Genomic DNA, 21,191 nt, shown 5'->3' with positions numbered 1-21,191 from the left:
TAACCGGACTGCACATTGAGGCCTCTAGCTGTAACCTACCTGGTTGTACTGGAGAATCGTCAGCAACAGGAGCATGAAAAGGCCGGAAAGGCACAAACCTGGGCACAAACCAGGGAGAATCTTTTCACTTTGGGGACATCATGTAACCAGACACGGTCGATACCGCATTCAGCAAAAGTGCCGGATGATGATCTTACAAGCATTTAGTTGTAAGTAGTGCTCACCTCCGTCAGACTCGGTATTCGCTCCAGAGATAACAAAAGAGAGTGAGAAGACTGCAAGAAGTGAGATTGCATGTAAATAGCCTGCGGAGTTGCCAATTTGTATCTCGACAACGTACCAGAATTATCGAGACATGGGCAGAGAATTGACCCTCTTGGCGTTGCTCCGAAGATGATCTGTCTAGAGACCACTCGGGGAAGTTACAGGCACTTACGCAGTGCGGGCAGGCTCAGAGCGGTGCCTGCGACGAGGCTCAAGCCCTCGCCGGCCGCGCGCAAGTGTCGCTGGCGAGCGGAGCACAGTTCGGACTTATGTGCTCTGCTTTTGGGTGCAGCGCGTCTCATTGACTTGAGAGATACAATCTTGCATGACATTGTTCCGTGGAATCGTACAGTTGCAACTAGTACTGCAAGTACGATCAATACAAATGACCTCGCGGTGGGAAACAGCTCAACGTACCGCTACTCGGTACCGCCGGTGGTTCCCTGCCCGACCGTGTACTCCCAGGAAACAGTACTTGGACTTGCAGCTACAGGCTTTGAGAGAAAGGTAGTGTTCTTCGTGCACCGCTTTCTATGGACTTTGAGCGCTTTGACACTCTTGCGCTCGCCCTTTCAGCCTAGACAGTGAGCCGTGAACGAGGACGTGGAGACGGCAGTGGACCCGCATGGCAGGCCGCAGGTGTAAATAACCCCCCAAGTCCACTCAGCCACCAACGCGACTGCACACGGTCACGTGGGCGCATATAATAGCCAGTCAGTGAACAGTGAACGTTTGAAGACCCGTCTATGTAGGTGAGAGTCGGGTGTCCGTTGAATCGCTTTAAAGCGGATTTAGACGTTTTTATGGCGAGCCATACATACGTATTTGAGCCGTCGCCGCCTTTCAGCTTGTCGCAGGTGCGCCAACACAGTGACCACCATAGCAAGAGGACTCTGTAAGTTCTCCTCCACAAACGTGTATCAGCAGGAACAACATCACTGTATCCAGATGAACGGCATCACAGGCCCAAGCTCGCATACTGACCGTCTTTCCGAGACTTCGCATCGCGTTCGAATGTACAATTGCGCTGCCCCACGATATAACGATAGCTGCCGCCTCCGCCCTAACTACAGGCAGCAAGCTCGAGTTGGTCCTCCTTGTCCAGTCCCATCCGACCGCGCCAGAAGAGCGGGCACAGCGGCAATGCTGGTGCTCTAGGCGAACCGGAGGACTGACTAGCCGAAAGCTCCGTTTGCCGCGCAAGCAATTCACTGAGGATATGCGGAACGTCTTCCGGCTGTACCGTACCGAACCTGGCATGCACTGCTTAACGGCTAGTTGAGGAGAATATGCAGCGTGCACTTACCAGTCTCCGAATGGAAAGGCGAGCACATTTGCAGCATACCTAGTTCATGTACGTGTCAGCAGGGGGGCGAGGCAGGCTGTGACGCGTGACGGGCGACTCACTTGTGTCCGCCCACATGGGCGACCTCCCCGAGCGAGACGCGATCCCACAACTCCCGATTCGAGATCTCCTCGCGTAAAGCCTTCGCAACGTCGCCGCCAGTGTCGCCGCACCTGCAATCCCTGGGGCCGTGGGTGCATACGTACAGGTGCAGCTTCGCCGCAGCCTCAGATGCCTCGTCCATCTGGCCCTCCTCCGTCTCCGGTGCGAGCTGGGAGGTCCGTGCGTGCTCGCTCAGTTGACCAGCGACGTCGTCCAGGTTCGCGAGGGATACCTCCGGGATGTACAGCGGTGCACGGTCGACGGCGAACGCCGTGGCGTAGTAGAGCTCCTCTGTACTGTCTTCGCCGAGCCCAGCGTACCGCGGATGCACGGGCTGGTCCGGCGACCAGGAGAAGTTAACGAGGCCGCCCCAACCGCGCGCCTCAAGGGTGAGCCTCCTCCAGAGCGCTGACTTAGACTTGGGAGGGTATTGGGACGGCGGCTGGTGTGTGTGGAGGAAGATGTAGCTGTCGTGGTACGGAACGGTACCTGCTAGTGTCGCGCGGGGCTGCGTGGTCGAGAAGAACCGCGCTTCAGCGCGAAGGGCAAGACGTCCGGTAGGCCGAGTCAAGACATTCAAGACTAGAGTATAGCGCGACATCTTCAACGACAGCTGTGTCTATGGTGGTGGGTGACGAGGAGGAGGTAGGATGTTGTGAACATGATTGCAAGCTGGAGACTTGGGAGAGATTACGATGAGCAGTCGCTCCGGCAGCGGCACCGTGACGCTCACGATATCGTTCGGCAGGCGTGTAGTAACTGTTAGTAAGGTTTCGTCAAGGCCATGTACATACCGTCATGAATTGGAATATTCGGCTGAAATGTTCTGAGGAAGATCCAGTGTCGCAGGACACATAAATAATATTGAGCTGTGAGCATGTTGCCATTGACTTCCACAGAATCCAAGCGCAGGCGCTGACGACATCCATTTGTCGGACTTTCCAAAACAGGACTCAGCGATGTTGTCCGCGTTTCATCCTTCGCTGTCTCATAATATCACTGCAACCCTCTACATTGATTATCTCACACTTGTGACTCCCGTGGCTCTGCGGAGGTGTGCATACGACCGCTGCGCATCCGCCTGGCAGTCTGTTGTATAGCTATACTTACGACGAAGTAACGGTGTGTGCTTCGAACGTGATATCACGTCACAGGGATGTGATATCGAATAATTCCTCAGGACGAGTCAGTACTTCAGTACTTCAGTATAAGTAGTCCCCTGCACTCACTCACTCCGTCAAAGAGGTCTTCTTTAGGGTCTGCCAAGGGGAGACTACATTGGTACTGATTCAGTTCGTTTTCCTCATTATGATCGGCTGCGATGTAATTCACAACTATATCATCATCCTCAGACCCTCAACTTACACTCATACAGACTAGGATTGGCATCTATCATGACATCCACTACTTCGCCCATCCGCATCGCGCTCTTCCTCTGCGATAAGCCCATCGCCACCGTCCAAGCAACCGATGGAGACTACACCTCGATCTTCGACACACTCCTCCGCAAGTCTCTTCCGGCATCGGAGGCGGGCGTGGAATACTCGCTTGACCCGTATGACGTCCGCGAGGCCCTGCAATACCCGGAGAACATCGACGACTATCGCGCGATCATCCTGACGGGTTCTGCCGCGTCCGCGTACGAGAACCTCGAGTGGATCAATCGACTCGTGGATTATGTCCGCGATGTCGCGACAAACAAGCCGCACATAAAGTTAATCGGTAAGTCGCTCGTTCTCGGAGTGCTGCGTGTCAGGATGCTCGGTGGTGGCTCAGGTGGTATTATCGATCACTTATAGCGCGCTGTGGGCCACATCAGCGGCTGGTTAGTCGCCGACGTGGAGTCCTTGGCTGACCACATTTCATGAGGCACCTGGAACCATGGCCCACCCGGCCATGGTGCGTCCACTGCGATGGGAGATCTATCTGTGTTTCGTTGAGAGCAATACCCTCGAGTGATGGCTAGACCCTAACGAGTGGACACCCTGCGCACATCCATCTTATCTGCGAGACTAATGCACGCGACCGACCTGAACTTGCTACGTTGTCGCAGGGATTTGTTTCGGTCACCAAATCATAGCGCGTGCACTAGGGGGCGAATGCGTTCCCAGTGGCAATTGGGAAATCAGCATCACAGAGCTCCAGCTCACTGATATCGGCAAGAAGCTCTTCGGTGCGGATAGCCTGGTGCGTCCCCATTCAGCGGCTTCAGCTTGTGCTCATACTTCGCGCCACACAGAACATCCACCAGATGCACCGTGACCACGTCCCCACCGTCCCGCCGTCATTCCACCTCCTCGGCTCGACCAGCATCACACCCAACCAGGGCATGGTCCGTCTGCGTGACTCCGCCAACCCGGACGACTTCAAGCCAGAGGACGTGCAGATATTCACGGTCCAGGGGCACCCCGAGTTCACGGAGCGCATCGTGACGAAGATCATCGACGCGCGGCAGGGTACGGGTGTGATCGGCGGGGACATCGCGGAGGACGGGAAGAGGCGGGTCGTGCTCAGGAATGACGGCGTGGATGTTGTCGGGAATGTCATCTGGCGAGTGATAGGAGTAGGTTCCGAGGGCACTGGCAGCTAGCGGGTAATACTTACAGTGGTCAGTTCGGTATGTATGGACGTATGCTTAGCGAGTTGCATGGAAATTCCACTTGCTAGTGGGTCCTATTACCGCGCTAGAATACGGATAATGGACTATCTATGATGTCCTCGGTACTAGGTGAGTGACACGATAGAAGTAAGGCCCAGGGTACGTGCGTTCCGTGAGCCAGACGAATTAGATCGATCTTCATATCTGTCAAAGCCCCACTTGTACTTGTGTAGTACCCTGACAGGACTTGGGTAATAGGCTGGAAATAATGAATGACCTCGGAACATCGAACATTCAACGTTTTCATTTTTGAATAGTGCTAGTGAACGTTCGAATCCTCGTTTCAACTCCAAGCAATTCGTGGAATAGACACTGGCACGTGACATGCACATTGCATGTTGACCCCCGAGACGGTTGCGCATCTTGTTACTCACTTCAACATCTACCACCGGACGTTCCGCTGATTTTTACTCTCGTTTCCAAAGGAAAAGGATAGTGGTCAGAGGATCGACCAAGGGTTGACCACCTGCCGCGTGACGGTGAGTGCGCGGGTCCACCAATCTCCTATATCATGCCCAGCTGAGGATAATGTGTCCCCGGACCCTCCCTTCCTTTACGCCTTTTGTCTCTCGAAATACCCCTCGACGCCCCGCATTGGTCGTTCCGATACCCACAAGACCGATAAGATTACGGTCGGCTCTCACAGTCAACCAGTGGTCCCCGCGAGCGCCCGCTATTTAGAGCATTACCGCCTCGCCGCCGGCAGCGCCCATCTCTGATATCGACAGTCGCGACCATGTCCTGGCCAAAACTGGGCTCGAAGAGTACGTGGTGAGAGGCTTCGTTGGTGGGCTTGCTAACCGAATGCTACAGAGCCCAAGGATATGAAGGAGAGCGGGGTGATCTCCCGATCTGCTACCCCCATACCGTCCCGCACAGTTACACCGAAGCCGCCAGATGCATCAGAGTCGAACCTGCGTCAGGGATTGCTCACTATCCGCATATTCTCAGGTGCGTTGCTCTACGAGTGTCGACATCTCGTCAGCTTAACAGATGGACATCCAGGACGCGGTCTGAGCCTGCCATCCGGCACCCCAGTGCCAGACATCGTGGAGAAGGCACTCGCGTCCCAGCCGCCGCCGAGGGGTGGCAACCGGGAAAGCATGCAGCGGCGACGCTACTGGTGGCTGCCCTACGTCGTGCTCGAGTTCGACAAGAACGAGGTGCTCATCGACGCGCTCGGCGGCGACCTTGCGAGCCCGCAGTGGAACTACAAGGCTGATTTGTAAGTGCCGCCGTGCCTGCTGTGCGCGCCCTCCGTGACGGAGATGATCCCTGTCAGCGACGTATCACGGACGTCCAACATCGCCGTGTCCGCGTACCTGCGCACTGCGCAGTGCGTGCCCGGTCAGGGCGACATGGGCAATGACCTGTTGATGGCGAGGGTGGACCTATCGCCTTCTTTGGACGGACAGGTAAGCGCCGTCATGCTGTCGTATCGCGTCGCGAGCATCAACTCGGGTTACTGCAGCGGTCCGCAGACCAATGGTATACCGCTACGGCCGGCAACGGCTCGTTCCACCTCAAAATCGACTTCAAGCCTGCGCGGCATGAGTCGCTCACGATTGAGCAATTTGACCTGCTCAAGGTTATTGGGAAGGGCAGCTTCGGGAAGGTCATGCAGGTCCGGAAGAAGGACACCCAGCGGATATACGCACTCAAGACCATCCGCAAGGCCAACATCGCGCAACGCCCCGGCGAAATTACGCACATCCTCGCGGAGCGCACCGTCTTGGCGCTCGTGAACAACCCGTTTATCGTGCCACTCAAGTTCTCGTTCCAATCGCCGGATAAGTTGTATCTGGTCATGTCGTTTGGTGAGTCATGGACTACGTGTTTGACGCACAGCTGCTGACAGATGTCAAGTGAATGGTGGCGAGTTGTTCTACCACTTGCAGCGGGAAGGCAAGTTCGACGAGCACCGGAGCCGGTTCTACGCGGCCGAGCTGCTCTGTGCGCTCGAGCATTTGCATGGCTTCAATGTTGTCTACCGGTGCGGCCAACTTCCGTTCCATATTACCCACATGTCTGACGCCTACTCAGTGACTTGAAGCCCGAAAACATTCTGCTTGACTATACCGGTCATATCGCGCTGTGCGACTTCGGTCTCTGCAAGCTGAACATGTCTGAGTCAGAAAAGACCAACAGTGGGTATAGCGCACGTATACTTGTAACCGCCTTCTGATGCACCCAGCATAGCCTTCTGCGGGACGCCCGAGTACATCGCGCCCGAGCTCCTCGAGAGCCAGGGATACACAAAGACGGTCGACTGGTGGACGCTGGGCGTGCTCCTGTACGAGATGATGGTGTGTAATGCTTCACTGGGCCTTGATCTATGTTCATGCTCACATGATATCTGGTAGACCGGCTTGCCGCCTTTCTACGACGAGAACGTAAACGTCATGTATCAGCGCATCCTTTCGGACCCGCTGCTGTTCCCGCCAGACATGTTGCCCGACGCGAAAAGCATCATGGTGGCCCTGCTGCAGCGGAATCCTGACAAGCGTCTCGGTGCCAATGGTGCAGAGGACATCAAACGGCATCCGTTCTTTTCGAAGCATGTCGACTGGAATAGGTGTGTTTATTTCGCCGTATGGTGGCGGGTCAGTAGGGTTGACTTGGAATTGCAGACTTATGGCCAAGAAAATCACTCCACCGTTCAAGCCCAGCGTGGTACGTCTCCAGTCAGTATGTGCTTGAATATAGCTCACCCTCTCCGCCTGCTACCTAGGAGTCTGTCTTGGACACAGCGAACTTCGACTCGGAGTTCACCGGTGAGCAGGCGCAGGACTCGCATGTCGATGCCACGCCGCTGTCCGAGACCGTGCAAGACCAATTCCGCGGCTTCACCTATAACCCTGGCAACGACTATCTCAGCGAGAGCGTCAGCTACCCGAGCGTGATCGGTTGAGGCTATCCTTGCAATACGTCTTCTCGCTCCGAAACAGGTGGCTTCGTCGGCCTGGTTAATAGATCTCTCGTCACCTCGAAACTTCGCATCTTGTTGTCGTATTTATGTGATTGGGTCGTCAGCTCTTTGTGCACCGTGTGGGAGCCTTGTCTTGTATGATTCGTACGGTTCTTGATCTGCTGGCTTGACCATTCACCTGTGTATCGGATCTCAGCTGTCTGCATGGACTTACACAGTGTAGCCTTTATTTCCCCCTTCTTGTAGCTGGCTCTTGTACATATGGTGCATAAATGAAGAATTTTGCTGGACTAAAGCCGCGTCAGTGGTTCGGAAGGATATAATCCTGGTTCACCTCCATCTGGATGGGGTACAAGCACTTCAGCGCGGCGTACGGGGGCATGACCTGTGCCCGGACTCAAATTGTTTGCACAAGAGCATTGTATGTGTACATTCTAGGGCTACTATTTCGTCATTCTCTGTAGCTCACACGGCTACATGCGAGCCAGAATTCGTTGCCGCCCTCCTCGCACCAGCCTAGTGGACCTAGGTCACAATCTGCGCAGCTAAGCACTTCAGCCGCTTCCCTAAATGTGACAATGACTCAACATCTAAGCGGAATACGAAGTCGAGAAGACCCACCATCTAACAGAACTACCTTTGAGAATCCGATGTTCTCAAATGCCATGACATTCGGCACAACGAGCCACCAGTTCGCCGTACCCGGGGCGTGGGCAGGGGCGGCAGCAAGCTCATCGCTGTATGCTCTAGCGGGTCCATCTGTACACTGGCCCGCTCGACCAGCGACGCCACACCGTCCTTCAGGATCACGCTCCCGCATCCCTCCCGCGGGCACAGCAAGTCGGATTTGTTCCGCAGCGCGCCCTGGCCGTCGTCCACCACGAGGTCCTGCGCGCCGTTCGGGAAAGCCGCGAGTGCGCGACCTGCGGGCGGTTGCGCGCCGTCGCCGAGCGTTGTAGAGCCCCCAGAGCCCTGCAGGTACGCTCGGAGGCGCGACGGCCTCTACTGCGGAGGGTGCATCCGCCCCTCGCGATTCGCGCCGCATCTCGAACCATGGCCGCGAGCCGTGCGTTACCGCGCTCGCGCCGACCCACTCAAAGCCAGCCCGTTCGTAGAGTCCGCGCAGCTCCTCGTGCGTGATGAGCAGGACGCGCTCGTATGCGCCGGCGCTCTCGAGGCGGGTCAGGTATTCTTAAGGAGCCCGAGCGCGACACCCTGCCGGCGATGCGCGGGGGAAATGCAAACGGAGTGGATGCAAACGGAGGGTGCGCCGGGGACGTGTGTGGACATGGACGCGTGCGAGAGGCTGGACGCGGGCGAGAGGGTCGCGCAGACGTAGCCGATCAGTTTGCGGGTGGTTCCCTCAACCCCGCTGGGGGCATATGCACCTAGGAAGAGATCTGGCGCATGGGCCTGGCGATATCTAGAAACGAAAGATGAATCATTGGCAGCGCGTAGTTGGAATAGTCCGCTCACTTGAAGGCGTCGAGGGTCGCCGCTTCGTCGGGCGGGTAACCTGCAAGGGGGCGGTAGGTGGATACAAAGCCGACCTCTGCAGTCGGAACGCGGGTGTACCTTCCACCTCGATTTTGTATGCGTCCTCTATTTCATCGCTCTGGACTAAATCGTAGAACAAGAGCATGTCGCCTAGGTGGTAGATGACAGTAGCGTACAAGAGGTCGCCGCCACTTTGGGCGCTCAGTTGAGGCATACCCGCACATCCTGGCCTTCGACGAAGACCTTGTTCATTTCATAGCCACCCACAATTAGCGGGACCTCCAAGGTGATAAGGACATTCGACTGAAGACCTAAAGGTATCAAAAATCCATGTGTCCCGGGATATTATGCTAGCGTACTATACATATAGGATAAGTGAGCTATGTGCAGATGAGTGCTCGTATATGAAGCGCGGTGATATGCAAGGGAGAATACGCGAGAGGTGTTCGCAAGAGTCAGTGTTATGTCTTGAATATAATGATGAGGATGAGTAGCACGAGAATCAGGATGGCGATCATGACCGTCGAGCCTGGATACAAGAAACGTTCAATCTCGTACCAACCCACAAAACTCCACATACGCACCGTTCTCCCTTGCCCCCTTCGCCACCCTCTCCAAGTTTTTCCTCGCGCCGCTCAGCCTGCTCCCAGTGTGGTCGAGCTCGTGGTCGAGTTCCTCTAATAATCCCGTATGCACGTCCAGCTCATCGTTGATCTGGAGGGACAGGTCACGCTGGCGGTTTACCGACTGCGAGAGCCGGTCGAGGTGCACGTCCTGGTCATTCATCATTTGCCGCTGCATCTGCAGCATCTCGTCGTTCGTGTAGCCTGCCTCGGGGTCATCTGTGTAGGGCGTGAATGGCTCGGCGTCGGCGTCGGAGCCGGAGTCTTCGTGGCAGTAGGTTGTAGTGAGGACAGAGGCGAAGATGGCTTAGAGTCCAGCAGCGACGTCGACGCCGATGTGCTGGCACTGCCCGCAGGTTCCTCCAGTCTATCACGTCCCATGTTAACCGCGCACGGTCACAAGTATCCGTTGACCAACGCACCTCTCCACGCCCGCCGCCTCCCCCTCCGGGCCAAGCATGCTCCTCATCCTCTCATATGGCTCCTCAGCAAGTTCACCGCCTCTGATCGCCCCTCCTTCTCCTCCAGGGAGAGCACCCGGCGCGCAGCTGCCGCATATTCCGTGCAATCTGTGGGATGTGGAGCGCGTTCGCATTAGGGTTCACAAGCGACTGTAGTCGCTGCCGTTCGAGCAGCAGGAGAGCGTCTGGGTTGATATCGAAGTCAACCGCGCTAGCGTGGCCATGCTAGGAAAACGGCGAGGGGAGGAGAGAGCAGGACGAGGAGTGAGCTGGTGGGATGCAACCTGCGGGCGGAGGCCGTGAAGTACGGACTTCCGGAAATGGCAGGTGATGCAGAAGCAGTATCATCGAGACCAAATCGAAGCATCGCACAAACCAGATGTAGATGTCATGATATGTAGATGCCTTTATTGTGGCCTCTCCTGAGTACACCCTTGCTCACAACTCAGATCAGCACGCAAATGTCGCGAATACGACCATAAGACAATGATGCATGACGGGTCTTGAAGCTTGATACGGACGACTCGGGTCATAGTATGAAGAGACCAGGGATACAAACTGCTGGTCTAGGAAACTTTGCATCAACTCAACGAATATTTGACCAGGTATGTGGCTACAGAGTTGTTGGATAGGCAGCCCTTCCTGTAAAAGCTTGCAAGCCTCCGCGCACTCCTCCTTGAACTTCTTGAAGTCTCTCATCGAGACCGAGGCCGTCAAGTTCTGCATTCAACCAGGAATGAGCACGACGAGACTGTCCGGCCGCATGATCTACCCACCTTGATGCGGACAAATGGATCGTGCACACACACGGTGGTTGCACGAAGTGTAGAAGCTCATTGATCGAGGCTACTCCCGATGTCTCGGATCAGACTCAGCGTGGCTTCGATGTCGACGTCTATCTCAGGAGAATGACGCTTCACGATGTCAATTTTCGGAACGATTCCGCCGTCGCGCACGCTTATAGCGAGGCGCGAGTAGTCATGCTCTGATGCCCAATAGCTGATATATTCGTCAAAAGAGCCCACCAAGTCAGCGTGACGGGACCATACGCACCTGAACCATTCTATCAGGCTTGTCTGTGGGTAGGAATCTCCCGGCTAGGTTCCCACTTGTCCAAAGCCAGAACCCGCACATCACACTTCATATGCGCCATCTTTCCTGAATATCTCGTCACCCTCCGGAACCAGATGTGTTTGTCTGGATCTGGATATTCGGCGTCTGATGGCCTCTGAAGGTTGGGGAGCAAACTGCGCATCTGCGAGTATATATAATGGCCGTTGGCAACGATATGCACGGCGTTACATACCTGCAGGAAAGCTATTGTCATAAGCGCGTATGCGTAGCTGCTGGGTGTCGCCGGTACGGCGGATGAATCATTCAGCTCCCGATTCCTCGCCCAGTACTTGATCACATATATCATCGGACGGACCAGCGGGGATAGCATGGAGTATTGCCTGATGAGTAAGGTGTTCACGACCCCGAGACGGTCGTTGACGTTCAGGTCGCACGACAAGCCCGTCACTGTATCCTTGAACTTCACTGCCCGACGAAACATTAGTCGACCCGGGTACGGGGACGGATATATTGGTAACTGACCAATCGGGACGAGAGCCCTAGGTATGGCCTCCACGTTGATGAACATGGGTTCTGAACTTCGCTTCAACGATTTGACGGTCTTGAGTGCAGCCGCGACAGCCCTGATGGTCGTGAGTCTCTCGGTGAGGAGTTCATCCAAGCACTCACTCAACATCGTACGGCCCTGTGTTATAGTCAATACCTCACACGGACGAACAAAGAAGTAATGACCGACCAAACAGATCTACGTCATCTCTGGCAAAGTGCCGTTGGGTTTCTTGTGGTCCTTTTCAATCAAAATATGAAGGTCGAAGGCTCTCACAGAGGACGGACACTGCCTACCAGCATACATAGGTCAAGGTCGCTGTCTGCGCTATCCGTGCCGTAGCAAGTACTCCCGAAAACCACTACTTCGAACCGTCTCCCAAAGGTTGCTTGCATAATCGAGTTGACTCTTCGTATACATCCGCACGCGCCTTCAGGACTCTCGTAGGAACCCTAGGGATCTTCACACTCGTCATACTCCGTGCCTGGCCAATGGAATGCACTGACAGCAAAATCATCTCCACTTCGATCTGGAAATGCTGGCGTAGAGTAAGAACGACGGCCGGCTTTAGTCAGATGCGTGCGCCGGGAAGAACTGCCAGCTATCGCCAGTGGGAGACTTCTGGTGGACCACGCGACGTGACAGGGAGTCCCGGATGAGTGTTGGTACAAGCTGTGGATCTCTGGCATTGTTGCGTATACACTGGGCGGTTAGAGCTGGCGAAGTCGCGTTCGTGAAGAACAGCTGATCGCCAACCAGCAGGGATTTGCCCCGTTCCTGCGAGGATTCGTACGCTGGAACAGCCGACTCTGATTCAATTAGGCACATACCTCCAGCGACAATCCCCTCTCCTTCGTCGCAACCTCTGCAGAGGACGTACAGGCTACAACAGTTACCCTGCTGTCCCTTCGACTAGTGAGCTTGCTCATGCTCTTCGCTCCCAGGCGCATGCCAGCCATCTGCGGGTGCTGCCGTTGAAGACGCGCCTTGGGAGTGCACGAGCATGCCGCATGCACGATGAGCTCTATCAGGACTTGAGCAAGGGTATGTTCAGAGAAGGATCCGACCTCGTAAAGGCGGGACGAGATGCACGGAACAACGCTGCGACACGGAGGCGCTTAGCAACTTTCGTTAGTAAGTAAGATCTCTCTATACGTTTGTTGCCACAGTATACTATCGTTACCCAGTTTTGTATGGCCACTGACAGCCTCGCTTATTGAGATTACATTTTCATCACCGATCATTTTTGCCATACACCGTGCACGCTACGCCTCCAGCATCCTTCCTCCACCGTCCCTCTCAGTCTCCGACGATGTCTCAACAACGCACTGCGCTCTGGGAAGCAGAGCCCGAGGAGGACCTGCAGGATGTTGACGTGAACCTTGCCATCGGAAACTATGGTCAGAACGGAATGTACGAAGACGGTAAGCATGGTGGTCGCATCGGAATGAGGCGATACTCATTCTCCTGCAGCACAGCCTCGGATAGACGAGACTACGCTTGTGGCTGTTCAACAGCAGATGGCGCAACAAGCAGCCTTCTCTCAGGTGCCAGACGTCGTCAAGCGGGTGAGTGCATGCGCTGCGTCTTGGGCTCGCATGTTCCAACGTTGCGCAGTTCATTGTGCATTTCCACAAAGCCGTCCTAGACAACAACCTCGCCGAAATCACGGTGGCCTACGAGAGCGGGTGGAATAGACTGACGGAGAAGTTCTACGCGAAGACGGAATGGCCAGAGGCGGAGGTGATCGCACCCTTGGTGAACGATGGTGAGCCTGCTTGCATTCCACGAGAACTGACACCGCAACTTCTACGCAGACCAGATTTTCCTCATCCTTTACCGCGAGCTCTACTACCGCCACGTCTACTCGCGACTTCAGCCCGACATCGACGACCGCTTCCACTCGTACGAGAACAGCTGCGAGCTGTTCAATTACCTGCTGAGTGAGTGGCGAATGCTCATTGGTTCTCCGCCAGTCTGACCATTGACCCTTCAGACTCGGACGGCCCCGTAGCTCTGGAGCTCCCTGAGCAGTGGCTCTGGGACATCATCGACGAGTTCATCTACCAGTACCAGTCGTTCTGCGTCTGGCGATCAAAGGTCAAGTCAAAGACAGACGAAGAGATCGTCCTGCTCTCCGAGGAGAGCCAGGTGTGGAGCTCGTACAGCGTCCTCAACGTTCTGTACTCGCTCATACAAAAGTCGAAAATTCACGAGCACATCATTGCGCTACAGGAGAGCAAGTCTGCCGAGGAGATTGCGTACGTCAGATGACTGCAGCGGCAGAACGTCACTCATGTTTGTGCAGGGAGATTGTGGGCGAATATGGTGTGCGCCCATTGTACCGTATGCTTGGCTACTTCAGCATCATCGGTCTCCTGCGGGTGCACACGCTCCTCGGCGACTTCACTCTTGCGCTTAAGATCATGGAAAACGTCGAACTCAGCCAAAAGGTGCGTGTCTCATCACTCCCGGAGCTCGCATGTTGACCCTCTCGTAGTCTCCGTTCATGCGTGTCACAGCCTGCCATGTCACCACTTTCTACTACGTCGGCTTCTGCTACATCATGCTCCGGCGGTATCCCGACGCTATCCGGACCTTCGTTAACATCCTGAACTTCATCCTACGGATGCGGCAGTACCACACGCGCAGCTATCAGTATGACCAGGTATGTCATCCGCTTGTCTTTTGTGATTGTGCACCTTACATTGTGTTACAGATCAACAAGACTGCCGATCGGATGTATGCACTTCTGGCGATATGCAGCGCCCTCTCCCCGATGCGCGTCGACGACAACATCTCCAACATCGTCAAGGAGCGATATGGAGATCAGTTCACCAAGATGTCGCGAGGGTGAGTCGTCACCTATCGTCTCTATCCGTGACCTCACGAATTCACCAGCGAGGAGGGCCTCCCCGCCGTCGAGGAGCTCTTCCTGTACGCCTGCCCCAAGTTCATCGCGGCCAACCCACCGCCCTACGAGGAGGGTGACCAGCTCGCGTTGTACATGGAGGACCCGCCGGTCGAGCCAGCACAACGACACCTCGCCCTGTTTCTCTCCGAGGTGCGCGCGCAGGCGCCGGTGCCGACACTACGCAGCTTCCTGAAGCTGTACGCGTCGCTCGACGCGGCGAAGCTCGCGAACTTCCTCGACGCGGACGAGGAGGAGATGGTCCAGCAGTTGATGGTCATGAAGCAAGCGAGCAGGAGCGTGAGCAGGGTTGACACAGAGAACGAGAAAGGCCTGTTGGACGGCCAGACGGCGTCGACGAGTGATCTGGACTTCGTGATTGACGAGGTTGGTTTCCCCACTTCACCTGCGGAAGCCTTTGAAGTACTCACATGTTCCTGGTAGAACATGGTGCACATGGCCGAGTCGACGCTCGGCAGAAAATACGCAGGATGGTTCATCCGGAACACGGAGCACGCACAGCGTGTCTTCGATGCCCTCCGGAACAGCCCCCTTCCACCAAAAGCGAAGGCACCTGTGGGTATCGCGCCAGAGTTGCCGACAGCTGCGCCTCGTACGGCAGGGCGTAGTGTCGCCTGGGGTGGTGTCAAGACAGCTTGAGTGCACTGGGAATGTAGAGTGTAAATACTGATCCATGTATTTCTTGCCCGCTGATGCTGTAGCCTTGTCCCGTCAACATTGTTGTGCATAATGCTTGCCACAGACATATCACATCATATCGAAAGCAAGACAAGTATGGATGACACGGTCCTCAATCATCTCCCATGAGCGGCTTCGTCAAAAGCCTGAGAATCCACTCCTCCAATCTCCCCTCGTTTGCCCTCAGCTCATCGAATTTATCGTCGAGTTTCTCCGCCGTGCAGTGCACCACGTCCTGGATCGACCCATCGTTGCGCAAGGCATCCAAGAACGCCTCCGCCGCGGGGTCGTCCCCGATCTGGCTGACGCAAAACATGACCGACGTGGGGTAGAACTTGTTGCTGTCGAGCGTCGCCCGACACTCGACAATCGCGTCCTTGAACGTCGACTGCGGCTCGCTCGTCGGCTCGCCGTCTGTGATGACGCACACGAGGTACGGCCGCTTGAACGGGTTCGTGGTATCCGCGAGCCTGTCGTACACGAACGGCTTCAGAATATCGTTCTTCAGCGTCGTCCCAATCCTCGTCCCGCCGCTCGGCGAGACCGACGAGACCGTCTGGTCAATCTCCTCCGTCGTCATGTTTGACTTCGTGATGCGCGAGTTGATGAAGCGCAGCTCGACGCCGAAGTCGTCGGGCACGATCTTCGTCGCGACGCGGGCGATCCGCGAGACGAGCTCGCGCTGCTTGATGTACCGATTGTCGGCAGCCATGGAGCCGCTGTCGTCGCAGTAGATGATCGGGTGGTACAGCGAGAGGGTGATGAGATTCTTCAAGTTCTCGGGCTTCCCGAGCGGGTCCGACTTGTTCTCGCGCAACGCCGCTGCGCGGCCAGCGAGCTTCTGGATGAAGGGATCGTCGCGCGGGAAGAACTTGCTGAGACCGGACTCGGTCACGTAGTCGGTAAGTACATTCTGGAAGTCCTTGACGGTACGAGGCTGCGAGAGATTGCAATCAGTATCTCGTGGGCACATGGGACATAGCATAGGTGGGTATCACCTCTGCGGTAGGGGCGTCGGGACCGGCGGGGGGATCAGGGCCCTTCTGTGGATGTTCATGACATTGAGATGAAGCTAAGGTACCCATGCATCGGTGGACATACCTGATTGGTGGACTGGTCGAACTTATCATTGAACTCTTTCGCAACTTTGGGCGATAGGATGTCCTTAAAACCGATCAGCTGAGAATTTTAAGCTATGTTACCGTCTGCATAAGCCCCGTACCTTGGCTACTTCCTACAGAGACGACACATATCAGCGGTTCGTGCATGTTCCGAAGGGTTATGCACAGTACCTTGACTCCAGTCGCGTCCCGTTTTCCTGAGAGCTTGAATATCTTTCCGATGACACCCGTCACAGCGTCCTTGATCATCCCAAGGTTGATGTACGACACCACGAACAGCACGGTCGAAACGATGTAGTCGATGAAGCTGTTTCTGTTCGCCTTCCTCTGGCCCGCCGACAACAGCTCCTGCTCCATACCGACCTCCTTAGCTATCGTGCGCGCTGTTTGGCGCTTACTGTTCTCCAAGTCTAGCGACGCGTTGCGATCAACAAGCAGATGGACGAGGTCCTTGTCACGGAGCTGCTTTAAGGCGACCATGATCGCCGTGCTGTTGTCGTCCTGCGGGAACTGCACGTCAACGTTCGCGTTGGCATCCAGGAGTGCCTCGACGATCTTGACTCTGTCCTTAGACGGTGAGCGGGAACATGCGAAGAAGAGCGCGGTGCGTCCGTTGGGGTCCGCGAAGTTGATGTCCAGTTTGGGAGACGTGTTCTTCAGGAGTAGCTGGACGACGGCAAGGCGACCGCCCCAGCATGCCGCGGCGAGCGGAGTGACCTTCTTCATTCCCCCGGGAGAGTTGATCAAGGTGGAGGCGGAGGGACCAGCATCCTTGAGGTACTTCTCGAGCAGAGTGCTGGTAAGATCTCCGCTGAAAGCGTCATCGTGGAGGTTCGGCATTATGGTGAAGAGTTAGGCAGGGAGGAATGGCGATGATCTGAGGCTGCGGCCATCCATATAACTCTGCGGCCTTGCTGAGACTTCCACACGGCGGCGTTTGCGCAAATCAAGCAGTCCCGCGGGCCTGCACCCGAGTTCGGCGTCGGGGTCGCACGAAGACAGGCCCGTTGCTCGAGTGGACGACGTTTACTGGCCAGAACAAGACCACCCAGTGATGTGATCGGCGTTTCCCTGAATGCCCTGAAGAGCCCACCTTGAGCATCGCATTCCGCCGTTTGAGTCGTCCGACCACAAATATCGAGCAGAAGAGGTTTGCTGACTGCATTTGACCAACAACGGAAGCGAGGGCCGCGGCACGTCCTAAAGGTTTCCCGAGGCCGTCAGTCCCCGAGAGGGCAATAACTGACAATAGCTAGCATCAGTCTCACCCTTCTCTTCGACATTTCGCCGTTCAACGGGCGACCTGGCCAAACGCCAGCTTGGCTGCGGAACGTAATGTGACCGGTCGCTTTGATTTCGAATGATAATCAACGATGTAGCCTGAATGGAAGCTCGCTAACGCGACACAATCTGCGGAGGCAGGATCCGGCTGGCCCATCATTCAGTCGAAAGTACTCACCAAGCAGTGCCACGGAAGTTATAGGGAAATTATAGGTTGAGCCTCCCGCGCTGAGTCCATATTTCCGCACATACTTCCTGTTGTACACCGAACACATGGCGATAGTTTCGCAGTGTACAGTATGTTGCGAAACGGAGCTTGATACGATGGGGCGAGTGCTTGCGTGAGCGCTGCGGCGGAGGTGAGGTACGAGCTGCATGGTAAAGTCGCATGTGTCGCACGTTGCGGACCCGGGCCTGTCTGCTGACCTTGATTCTCTGTCATTGTTGTCTTGAACATCTTCCCTGCCGACCTCGACGTACGCCGTTCATTAAGTGGTGGGAAAACCCCGCTTCTCCAGATCTCGATCACTTTTCACCGGAGAGTCCAATCCAGGGCGCTTCTGGGGATCTCTGTAGAGCGGAGGACAGAAGATTGATGGCAGGCACCGACGACAGGCTGTTAAGCGGCGGTTCCCGACTGGTGTACTGGTAGCGCCTAGTAGCGCGCGTTGTTGTGGACGTCGTTGGCAATCCCTTCGGACGAAATTGGTTATGAAGACATTGACAGCCTCTTGTGAATGAGCTTTCAAGTTGTCAATCGACTAAGCAGAACTTACGTTGGCCCGACCCAAGAACCTGGAGGTCTTCAACTCGAATGCGGGCATATAGTGCAGTGGACGCACTTGACGTGACACCTCATGGGCCATTGCTGCAGCGCTTTACGGAAAAGTCGCTCTTGGCGTCTTGAAATGGACAGACGGCTGTCAGCAAGGGGCAAGGGGATCCAGTGTTGACTCGATTTCCCAGAGTTCAATTGTTCTTGCAGTCGACCAGATCCCGCGGAGACGCGATATGAACAATCCGCCGACTGTCACAAAGTCATGGAAGACCAGCACGCGGTCATGTCACTGCACACGCTTTCGTACCAGGCTGCGTACGATGATGTGAATACGTACAACCTGGTCATTTCGGGGAGGACGCACCGTCGAGACCTGCAAGGCGATTCACCAGAGTTACTCGGAGTAGCCGCTAGGCTGACGGAGGCAGCTGTATAAAAGATCATCCGCGCGGCAGGCTCATACAGCAATTCGCCCGCTCTTCGCATCGCACACCAGATCATATTCTCTGCACTCTACCAGCACTCACCAGTCGTCATGTCCCAAGTGAAGGATATCGCTCGCGGCCTCTCCGCCAACGGCGCAGGGCCGACCCCCGCTAACAACGGCAACTACCTCCTCTACACCGACAGCGGCAAGCTCGTCGTCAAGCTCTGGACCGGGGAGGCGTTCGGCGACGAGCAGCTCGTCTCCAGCTCCGTTCGCGCCGGCTCCACCGCCGCCTACGTCGCCACCACCACCAAGTCCTTTGTTGTCGGAATCACTTCCGGCTCGAAGCTGGTCGTCTTCTCGTACGACGAGGAAGAGGAGGAGTGGGCCGAAGACAAGACGCTCCCCGCGCTCGCCGTGCACCCCTCCGGCAAGCTCGCCGCCACCCTCTGGCAGGACACCGTCCGCGTCGTCTTCCAAGGCGCCGGGGGTGAGCTCACCTACCTCTCGAAGCCCGCCGCGGGCGGGGCGTGGGCGACCACCCAGCTCGCCAAGGCGGCGCAGCCCCTCGCCGGCACCGCGCTCAGTTTCTCTCACCCCGGCGGCGACGTCTTCTACGTTTCCGCCGCGGACCAGTACATCCACGGCCTCTACGAGGCGGAGAAGTGGGCGGACAGCGTCGCGGCGCCCACGCCGGTCGGCGTGCTCAAGCAGATGTTCGTCTCGACCGGCGGCACGAAGGAGACGGTCGAGGCGTTCGGGTTGACGGAGGAGAGCGCGGTGCTCCAGGTCCCCGCTGTCGGAGAGAAGGTCGTCCTTGGCGACGTCAAGGCGGACGGCACCTTTGTGTCCAAGGTGAAGGCGGAGTGTGTCAACCAGAATCAGAACTGCGTGATCGCGTGATGCTACTGCGCGCACATTGTGGATGTGTTGTGATCTGGGTTCAAGTTCTGGAGACAATGTATGTCATGCACCACTTTTCTTCCGAATTCAGAGAACAACTCACTGACCCGATTTGTTTGTTCACAGTGTCACGGCAACACGGGCTTCGTTACGCCGGATTTCTTCATGTTGTTTAGCTATCTCGTTGTCTGAAACACCTCAATGATATCTCGTCTGTGCTCCTACTTAGAGATGTGCATGCAGTGGTCAGCATAGACTGGTTGAATCGACTTACGGGTATTCGACACGTAGTTGCCATCCCGCTAAATGCTTTGCTGATCCAGCACTTGGCAACCAGTTTACCATTGTCGGTGATGAGCAGGTTAAAGCCTAAGCAGCCACCATAGTCAGCGCGAGTCGCCGCGCCGTTGGTGGCGAGACCGCGAGCAATGTCCTTCGTTTTGGACATGTCGGGAATATTTGGCTGAGTTGCCTCCTTCGTAGTAATGGCTGTCGCATTAATCTCGCTGTGGCAGCAGCCTTTACGAATCAGTGCCATATGCCTCCGACGGAGACAGTAAGTACTAGTGTCCAGCGGTATGTCACCAAGGCGATCTTCCATGACATTCATGACTAGGACAGCCAGCGTGTTGACCATCGCGTATACGAACCCGACCAGTGACGCGCCGAAGATACTTGAATTCCGTTCAAGCTTCCTTGGACCACGCTGGTCATGTTGATGGCGCAGCTTACTGGCAAATCCTCTACGCTAGCCCCAGGTAATACCTCAACTTTAACGTACACGCTGTAAGATGTTGCGCAGATGACAACTGGTCCCTTCTGACACTCACCGTTGATTCAAAGACCGTTAGCTATGCCTTCGCCAATACCTGCAGCCTGAGGCATCTCCTGTCCCGCGCGAATGCATCCAAGATTTCGATAGTTCCAGCACTTCCTCTGATTCGGAGTCATCGATGCGCATATGCGCGGCCTAGTGTTGGGTGTATGGGATTGATTGACAGCCTGAACCTTGCCAATGTCACGGCGGAGTGTGTCGAACTTGAAAGCGCCTTTCATCTCCTGCACTGACAGTGACACGCCGTTCATTGCGCGTTACGGGTTCATTACATAAGTTCTTGTGGGAAAGCGCTGCTTCTTCAGATCTCGATCACTTTCCGCCGGAAAGGCGAAATCGGGAACTTCCGGGCAAGATACCGATCTGTTGTGCCTGTTGATCAAGCCGTTCTATCCCAATCCGTATGTACCGGGACGCCTCGAACATCCGCGGCTCAAAACTCAAAAACGTCTCAGAAGACGAGCGGGAATGCTTGAATCCAGGTGCTGGCAGCTGGTGCAGAGGCACGCTGTGCATTTGACGTAAGTGTATCCTTCCATTCTCGATGAACACAATGACACGATGCCGGGCCCAGCAGGAGACCTCAGCTGATTTCAATAGGCCGGATGGCAGCTTGAAGGGAATAGTAAGCCATGCCTGAACTGCGCGGTGCTCATCAGACAGCCCTACATAGGCCACTCAGTCAAAGAAGGAGACTAGTGCGAACTACATACTTACTAGCTCCTACACGGACAC

At 55.8% G+C, this 21,191-nt stretch overlaps 9 protein-coding genes across 9 annotated transcripts; 4 read left to right on the top strand and 5 right to left on the bottom strand.

The window, feature by feature from the left end:
* Positions 1 to 913: 913 nt before the first annotated feature.
* B0H18DRAFT_1014832 (Sucrase/ferredoxin-like-domain-containing protein) lies at positions 914 to 2,560 on the bottom strand. The gene is made up of 3 exons (XM_048029176.1): positions 1,672 to 2,560; positions 1,571 to 1,609; positions 914 to 1,517 (listed from the first exon to the last, which is right to left on the bottom strand). The coding sequence occupies exons 1-3, from the start codon at positions 2,310 to 2,312 to the stop codon at positions 1,328 to 1,330; spliced, it is 870 nt and encodes a 289-aa protein (XP_047891960.1). The 5' UTR covers positions 2,313 to 2,560; the 3' UTR covers positions 914 to 1,327.
* Positions 2,561 to 2,987: 427 nt separating this feature from the next.
* On the top strand, positions 2,988 to 4,415 carry B0H18DRAFT_463854 (class I glutamine amidotransferase-like protein). The gene is made up of 3 exons (XM_048038191.1): positions 2,988 to 3,433; positions 3,765 to 3,898; positions 3,951 to 4,415. The coding sequence occupies exons 1-3, from the start codon at positions 3,106 to 3,108 to the stop codon at positions 4,299 to 4,301; spliced, it is 813 nt and encodes a 270-aa protein (XP_047891959.1). The 5' UTR covers positions 2,988 to 3,105; the 3' UTR covers positions 4,302 to 4,415.
* Positions 4,416 to 4,746: 331 nt separating this feature from the next.
* On the top strand, positions 4,747 to 7,594 carry B0H18DRAFT_1014821 (Pkinase-domain-containing protein). Its single transcript, XM_048029175.1, has 12 exons — positions 4,747 to 4,849; positions 4,988 to 5,134; positions 5,184 to 5,321; positions 5,376 to 5,595; positions 5,653 to 5,785; positions 5,842 to 6,187; positions 6,237 to 6,363; positions 6,414 to 6,517; positions 6,570 to 6,676; positions 6,734 to 6,945; positions 7,001 to 7,043; positions 7,102 to 7,594. Exons 2-12 carry the CDS (start codon positions 5,107 to 5,109, stop codon positions 7,279 to 7,281), a joined length of 1,638 nt encoding a protein of 545 aa, XP_047891958.1. The 5' UTR covers positions 4,747 to 4,849; positions 4,988 to 5,106; the 3' UTR covers positions 7,282 to 7,594.
* Positions 7,595 to 7,664: 70 nt separating this feature from the next.
* On the bottom strand, positions 7,665 to 8,977 carry B0H18DRAFT_1014818 (uncharacterized protein). Its single transcript, XM_048029174.1, has 6 exons — positions 8,875 to 8,977; positions 8,776 to 8,815; positions 8,514 to 8,722; positions 8,002 to 8,222; positions 7,903 to 7,954; positions 7,665 to 7,851 (listed from the first exon to the last, which is right to left on the bottom strand). The coding sequence occupies exons 1-6, from the start codon at positions 8,939 to 8,941 to the stop codon at positions 7,751 to 7,753; spliced, it is 690 nt and encodes a 229-aa protein (XP_047891957.1). The 5' UTR covers positions 8,942 to 8,977; the 3' UTR covers positions 7,665 to 7,750.
* A 53-nt stretch (positions 8,978 to 9,030) lies between these two features.
* B0H18DRAFT_1014815 (uncharacterized protein) lies at positions 9,031 to 10,320 on the bottom strand. Its single transcript, XM_048029173.1, has 5 exons — positions 10,165 to 10,320; positions 9,957 to 10,065; positions 9,767 to 9,786; positions 9,381 to 9,683; positions 9,031 to 9,325 (listed from the first exon to the last, which is right to left on the bottom strand). The coding sequence occupies exons 1-5, from the start codon at positions 10,226 to 10,228 to the stop codon at positions 9,258 to 9,260; spliced, it is 564 nt and encodes a 187-aa protein (XP_047891956.1). The 5' UTR covers positions 10,229 to 10,320; the 3' UTR covers positions 9,031 to 9,257.
* A 151-nt stretch (positions 10,321 to 10,471) lies between these two features.
* Positions 10,472 to 12,460, bottom strand: B0H18DRAFT_1014812 (uncharacterized protein; the record flags this gene model as incomplete). The annotated part of the gene is made up of 12 exons (XM_048029172.1): positions 10,472 to 10,600; positions 10,686 to 10,726; positions 10,752 to 10,933; positions 10,990 to 11,135; positions 11,187 to 11,419; positions 11,477 to 11,577; positions 11,704 to 11,741; positions 11,798 to 11,907; positions 11,928 to 11,961; positions 12,008 to 12,181; positions 12,205 to 12,245; positions 12,382 to 12,460. Coding segments are annotated over 12 exons (1,308 nt in total), but the record flags the coding sequence as incomplete, so codon positions are not given.
* A 353-nt stretch (positions 12,461 to 12,813) lies between these two features.
* On the top strand, positions 12,814 to 15,072 carry B0H18DRAFT_878663 (RNA polymerase I-associated factor PAF67-domain-containing protein; the record flags this gene model as incomplete). The annotated part of the gene is made up of 10 exons (XM_048040640.1): positions 12,814 to 12,925; positions 12,975 to 13,069; positions 13,119 to 13,269; positions 13,319 to 13,444; positions 13,498 to 13,762; positions 13,810 to 13,954; positions 14,002 to 14,169; positions 14,221 to 14,354; positions 14,403 to 14,799; positions 14,857 to 15,072. 10 exons carry the CDS (start codon positions 12,814 to 12,816, stop codon positions 15,070 to 15,072), a joined length of 1,809 nt encoding a protein of 602 aa, XP_047891954.1.
* Positions 15,073 to 15,223: 151 nt separating this feature from the next.
* B0H18DRAFT_1212207 (uncharacterized protein) lies at positions 15,224 to 17,088 on the bottom strand (the record flags this gene model as incomplete). Its single annotated transcript, XM_048036459.1, has 5 exons — positions 16,404 to 17,088; positions 16,334 to 16,345; positions 16,213 to 16,275; positions 16,110 to 16,154; positions 15,224 to 16,048 (listed from the first exon to the last, which is right to left on the bottom strand). Exons 1-5 carry the CDS (start codon positions 17,070 to 17,072, stop codon positions 15,224 to 15,226), a joined length of 1,614 nt encoding a protein of 537 aa, XP_047891953.1. The 5' UTR covers positions 17,073 to 17,088.
* Positions 17,089 to 18,677: 1,589 nt separating this feature from the next.
* Positions 18,678 to 19,874, top strand: B0H18DRAFT_1014801 (uncharacterized protein). The gene is made up of 3 exons (XM_048029171.1): positions 18,678 to 19,685; positions 19,716 to 19,725; positions 19,750 to 19,874. Exon 1 carries the CDS (start codon positions 18,827 to 18,829, stop codon positions 19,619 to 19,621), a length of 795 nt encoding a protein of 264 aa, XP_047891952.1. The 5' UTR covers positions 18,678 to 18,826; the 3' UTR covers positions 19,622 to 19,685; positions 19,716 to 19,725; positions 19,750 to 19,874.
* Positions 19,875 to 21,191: the final 1,317 nt, after the last annotated feature.

This window comes from Fomitopsis serialis (genome assembly GCF_022376445.1).
Source record: "Fomitopsis serialis strain Sig1Antser10 chromosome Unknown B0H18scaffold_46, whole genome shotgun sequence".
Lineage (NCBI taxonomy): Eukaryota > Fungi > Basidiomycota > Agaricomycetes > Polyporales > Fomitopsidaceae > Fomitopsis > Fomitopsis serialis.
Note: the sequence above shows the minus strand (reverse complement) of the source record. Positions and strands in the feature narration are given on the sequence as shown.